At 30.2% G+C, this 6,418-nt stretch overlaps 1 protein-coding gene across 1 annotated transcript; it reads right to left on the minus strand.

The window, feature by feature from the left end:
• Window positions 1-771: 771 nt before the first annotated feature.
• Window positions 772-3,656, minus strand: LOC130948531 (glycerol kinase). Its single transcript, XM_057877290.1, has 4 exons — window positions 3,319-3,656; window positions 2,861-3,082; window positions 1,406-2,354; window positions 772-1,124 (listed from the first exon to the last, which is right to left on the minus strand). Exons 1-4 carry the CDS (start codon window positions 3,450-3,452, stop codon window positions 873-875), a joined length of 1,557 nt encoding a protein of 518 aa, XP_057733273.1. The 5' UTR covers window positions 3,453-3,656; the 3' UTR covers window positions 772-872.
• Between the last annotated feature and the right edge of the window lie 2,762 nt (window positions 3,657-6,418).

Raw genomic sequence — 6,418 nt, forward strand, 5'->3', positions numbered from 1 at the left:
GAAAGGTTATACAGATCAATTTGACAATAAAGAAGAAAAGAAAGGTTATTTGAAAGAGTAATACTCAAAATATGTACTAGTTTACTGGATTTTTTTTTCTTAAATAAGGAAGCCAATAATCTGAGATTAAATTATGTATTTACAATAAGAATAATGCTACACATCTAAGTCTTTTTGTTAACCAAGTCCAACCAAATTGGTTTAGCATAACAAAAATTAATTATGGCTAACACTATTCTAAGGCTTATTGTTTAACTTGGTTAGACTTGGTTCATAAAATGACTTGAATATATAGCATTACTCGAAATCCATCAAACAAGTTTTTTATTTTATTCTACATAGTATCAGTAGTTGGCAGATTTAGTTGTAGTAAGACTATTGGTGATTGCATCAGCTTCTGTCCACTTGATAAATGAAAAAGAAAAATAAAAAATGTCTTAGCCATCTTAAACTCTTAATCCTTACTTGTTACTATACGGCCAAGTTTACTTAAAGGCCTTACTAAAATAAAATAGTAGAACTTACTGAAATAGTTACTTTTGACCACTGCTATTAATACCAAGTTACTAACAAAAATGATGGCGATTCATCTTTAGAATATTATTATTGCATACCGGTGACATTCATTCAAAGTCATGCTTTTCCTTGGATACTAACTATTCATATTCTAAACTGTATATGCAGAAAAGTTTACAGCAAGTATTCCTAAGGTAATTGCTAGTGAAATAAATTCATTATTAATAAATATATATATAAATTAGTAATAACTAATTTAGCAGGTGATTTCTATTATTTATAAAAGAAATGGTAAAGAAAAACAGGACAACTTTGTTCAAATTGAAATTGAAAGAAGACTTTCTTTCCAATGTAGATCATAATTCAAATGAAAGATCAGCCAAGTCAAAACTTCTATTAACAGCTTTGTTCCAGCACTCCACCTTCTTCTTCCTCACTTCCTCGGTCATTATCGGACGGAAGGTAGTAGCTTTCTTCATCTGTTCCGCCGTATCGAAGATAAAATCTTCTTTCCAAATACCAGCTGCTAACCCAGCAGCAAAGGCTGCTCCACGCGCTGTCGTCTCTATGTCAGATGGCCTAATCACCGGCATTGCAGACAAATCTGCCTGGTGTGTCAACAAAAATTTTTCAGTTATGTGAAAAAGTAACAAAACTTCACAAGAAATTTGTAACAAGTGTGGACCTAAATAGCCTAAAATAGCCAATTAGTAGTATTTAGTTATAGTAGGAATTAGCATAAAAGAAATGATATAAATGAAAAAGTATTATGGGATTATTATGTGAAATGTGATTGAACTACTTTCCCACTAAATTTGCAACATCTTCCCATAGAGCATTACTAAGAAGCTTCTTTTTAAAAGTAGAAGAAAGTGCAATTAGTCCATACCTGAGTCTGCATCAGCAAGTTGTTAATAGTTGCACCACCATCCACTCTGAGCACGCCATCTTTTTTATCGTTTCCATAATCTTTTTGCATCGAGTCCACCACATCTTTCACCTGAAAACACATGCTCTCAAGTACAGCACGAGCTATGTGAGCCTTGGTTGTGTACCTTGTTATTCCAATGACAATCCCCCGAGCATCATCACGCCACCACGGAGCAAACAATCCATTGAAAGCAGGAACAAAGTAAACGCCACCCGTGTTTTCAACCTGTGATGCCATAGCCTCTATATCCGATGCACTAGAAATAATCCCAAGATTGTCCCTAAGCCACTGCACTGCAGCTCCAGCAATAGCAACCGATCCTTCCAGCGCATAATTGGTTTGAGCCTTGGAGCCAAGCTTGTAAGCAATGGTGCTTAGAAGACCATGGTTTGACTTAATTACTTTGTCACCGGTATTTAGAAGTATGAAAGCACCTGTGCCATAAGTGCTTTTAGCTTCTCCTTTACGGCACACTTGTCCTAGCATCGCTGCGTGCTGATCCCCTAAACATCCCGAAATTTGTACCCCTTTGATCGGCCACCCGGTAGCAACATTTCCTATGACCTCGGCATTACTAACAATTTTAGGCAAAATTTCACCAGGGATTCCAAGGGTTTTTAAGGTAGCAGGATCCCAATCAAGGGTCTTCAGGTTCATCAGCATCGTCCGAGATGCATTTGATACATCAGTTACATGCAATCCTCCGTCCTTCCCTCCGGTTAAATTCCATATTAACCAAGTGTCTACAGTTCCAAACAGGGCATCTTTTTTCTTTATACCCTCCTTGACGGCGTCTACATTTTCCATCAACCACAGCAGCTTCGTGGCGCTGAAATATGTGCTTATCGGCAAACCACAGCTGTCCACAAAGTGGCCTTTCCCACCAGATAACTCCTTTTCTAATCTCCTGTTCTCAAATGATCCAATGGAATCTATTCAAGTCTTGACAATGATAATTAACAAAAACATAATGCCTCACATACCAAAAGGAATCAAAGAGTGAGCATCTTCAAACATAAAACATAAACAAGAATATCCAACACATCAATCTAATTTGTTTTCAAGAATATTATGATTGATTACATCTTACAACTCATGCCTGAAAAAAATTTGCAAGTGAATTGAATTCATAAACTAACATCATCTCATTAAAGGGTCCATTTAAAACCATGAAATGGAATAATGAATCTAACGACTCAGTGGAGTTATGCTCTACTTCTAAACTAGTTTATAAATTCAAAAAATTATATCTTCCTTTCTGATCTATGTAACTGACCTCACTTATAACTCCATGTTTCAATCACCATTACAAGGTTCATAATCGTTCAAAACCAACGAATTGAATTCAATTATGTAATTCACTAATTTATACCAAATTTAAGAATTCCAACAAATGATGAGACAGTAATAGACCTGCAAATCGAAGTGGTACGAACATCCATCCAAACAATAGCATTGTGAAGAGGGGCACCAGTGGATTTGCTCCAAACAAGGGTAGTCTCCCTCTGATTGGTGATGCCAATAGCCTTCAAACCCTTATCCACATTGAATCCATCAGCTGTAGCCTTGTCCACAGCCTTAGCAACACAAACCTTCACACTCTCCAAGATCTCCATTGGATCATGCTCCACCCACCTACCCAAAACCGAACCACCACATATCAACACCAAATCAATAAAGACTCATTCAAATTTCGCAAAAAAAGATAACCTTTGAATAAAAACAAAGTCGGGTGGTGGTATCAGCACGCAATAGCATAATCCCAGACCAAAAAAAAAATCTCTTTTTGTTTAAAAATACTGAAATTGTTAAATTTTCATGAGAAAATAGAGTCTACAGGTTTAAAACTTTAAATCATGAATCAAACTTACCCAGCCTGTGGATAGAATTGAGTGAATTCAACTTGGTGAGATGTAATTGGACGAGCAGATTTGTCATAGATTATGAACCTGCTGCTACTGGTTCCTTGGTCAATGGCGCCAACAAAAACATCCTCCTTTGACATGTTTCCTTTCTCCTTTGATTGAACGAAGAAAATTATCGATGTTATTCGTCAGGAAGAGGAAAAAGAAAGAGCGCTTTATGGATGCGTGAATGATGGATTATATATAAATAAGAAAATATGATCATAGTTTGACTAACTAACAAATGGGATTTCTTCGGGGATAACGACGATGTTCCTTATTTCCAACAAAATTGATTAGTGTTGTTACACTTATCCAAAGTCAAAACAAATAAAAGCTGTTCCATTCCCATCCTATTATACTATGTTATTATTATCCATATCTTATGACAAAAATGTTTATATTATTATATTATTTTTATTGTTATTGGATTAGTGGATTAATAAGATATTTAAAGATGGTAACGGGCCATTAAATTAAAAAAAATAATAATAATTCTATATAAATAGGGTTTGTCTATGACGACAGAAAGAATTGAGTGGTTAAGATGGCTAAAATCAAGGAACAAATCAGAGTTTGATGTGTGATAGAATTGGAATTAAATGAATTATGATTTGACTTTAATAAATACAGTTGCTAAATATGGGATGAAGAATAACTACTTTTTAAAAATATCTTAATAACATTTAAATTTAAAATTAATGGATAAACATAAACACGCGGTTAAATAAATTAAAAAGTGTAATTGATTATTATTTCATTATCCCAATTAAATCTTTAATGTATAATTATATTTATATATTTTTTTATAAATTTAATTTTGATATATTGTTAATGTAAAATAATTTATACAAACATTTAATTATGTATTGTAATATCAATAAAAATAATTATTTTTTTATTAACCGTATGAAGAATTGTCTAAAAAAATATAATTAAAAAATTATATAAAATATTTTATATTATCAATATAATAAAATTAAATTCGATTTTTATTAATAAATTTTTCTTATAATATATATTTTACAAGTATAATATATTTAAAAAAAGATACTTTATCATCATGTCTTTCTTTTATTTTTATATTAATTATTAACTAATGATTAGTCACTTTTTTTATAATATTCGTAACTTTATTTTTTTTAATTTTTATTCAATTTCTTAAGTTACATTATTATTAATTTAAACATTTTTGCTATTTTCATAAAAATTTAAATTCAATGTATTGTTAGAAATTTTCTCATGATTTTTAAATAAAATTTTAATTCAATTTGTTAAGTTAAATTATTATATAAATCACCATAAAATTATTATCTGTGTGTAAAATTTAAATTTAAGATTTTATTAAAAATTTTATTAAAAATTTTATCATGGCTTTTAAATCAAAATTTAAATTCACTTTTGTTAAGTTAAATTATTAGTTAAATTATTATAAATTTATTATTAGTGTTTCTTAATTCTTTTAATTATAAAGTTACAAAATATTGATGTTTTTTTTTTCTCTTTTACGGGTTTTAAATTTTGTGTTTTACATGATAATCCATAATACAAAATTTATCCAGTATCTTCTGCATACTATATGTAATCTGTTTATTGGATGGTTAATTCTTAGTTATGTTAGGTTACTATTTTTTTGGTCACTAGAAACTCACCCATATAAATATATAAAAAAATACTAATGTATCAATAAGCGCTAACATAAAAATAAAATTAATTAAGATGACAAATTATTTATAATTTAATTAAGATGTTTCAAGTTCAAAATTTAAAAATAAAAAAATATTTATTTATAAATTATATATAATAAATAATATTTTAAAAATAAAAATATTAACTCTTTTTAATCTTTATATTTCTATTATGTTTTTATTATAATTAACAATGCTCAAAACTTATAATATTTATTTTAGTATAAATATTTTTGTTTTCATTTCTAAAATTGTTTGAATCCTTCACTATGCTTTTTTGTTCCCTGACTCCTTTTTGATCTCCTATAAAAAAAATATTTGTCTTCATCCCTATTCTCTACATTTTCTGTAGATTTTTATTCTGCAATTCTTTATATTGATAGTTTATGTTAAAATTTTAATAAAAAATAATTAAAAAAATTTAAAAATTATAAAATATTATTACAACATATAAATATATTTTGTCTAAAATTATAAGTCAGAAAAAAGAGAAAGCTCCTAAGAAATAATAATCCCTTAATTTACCCTGTCAGCGATGCATTGAACAAACAATTAGGATATTCAATGAATATATCGTGTGTCAGAGATATGGATAAATTCTGGTTAGTTTGGTTACCAATTAAATTGTTCTGCAACAGAGCAAAATATTTCAAGTATTATGGTTGGTTTTATGTAAACAAATAAGCGGATAAAATTGCTCATAAAATTGCTTTCCTTCGTATACGTCATCATAAGCCTCCAAATTAGATATCTCAGAATTTAGGAGTTAAACCCCAAAATGGTCTCTGAGATTGGCGTTTTGCACTGAAATCGTCCCTGAGATTCCAATTGCACCAATTACGTCCCTGAAATTGAAAAAAATGCACCATAGTAGTCCCTGACCCATTTTCTATTAACGACGTGATGACATGGCATGATGATGTGGACTGTAAGTAACACGTGTCACTTCATGATTTGGCCACGTGTAATGGTAGGATGATGTGGTGACCAGTGACACGTGGCATGCTGACGTGGATAGTTGTGCCACGTGTCACAATGTTATTTGGCCACGAGTCCAGTTGTGCCACGTGTCGACAGTATTAGTCCACGTGTCATCCATTATGCCATTGTTGTATATGCACCAAATTAGTCCCTCACTTTGCATTAAGTGACTCATTTTAGTCCCTGAAATTGAATGTCGTGCACCAAACTAGTCCCTTCACCAATTTTTCTCATTTTTTTTAATTTAAAATTTTAATATCTTGGATACACTAATTTCAATTCTATTTTTTCATATATCGTTTAAATACAGTGCTTTTATAAAAAAATTTAAGATTTTAGTTTTAATTATATAATTTTTTTAATAATTTAATATTGGTAAATTTTGTAATATATAAATA

The sequence above is a fragment of the Arachis stenosperma genome, chromosome 9 (assembly GCF_014773155.1).
Source record: "Arachis stenosperma cultivar V10309 chromosome 9, arast.V10309.gnm1.PFL2, whole genome shotgun sequence".
Taxonomy (NCBI): domain Eukaryota; kingdom Viridiplantae; phylum Streptophyta; class Magnoliopsida; order Fabales; family Fabaceae; genus Arachis; species Arachis stenosperma.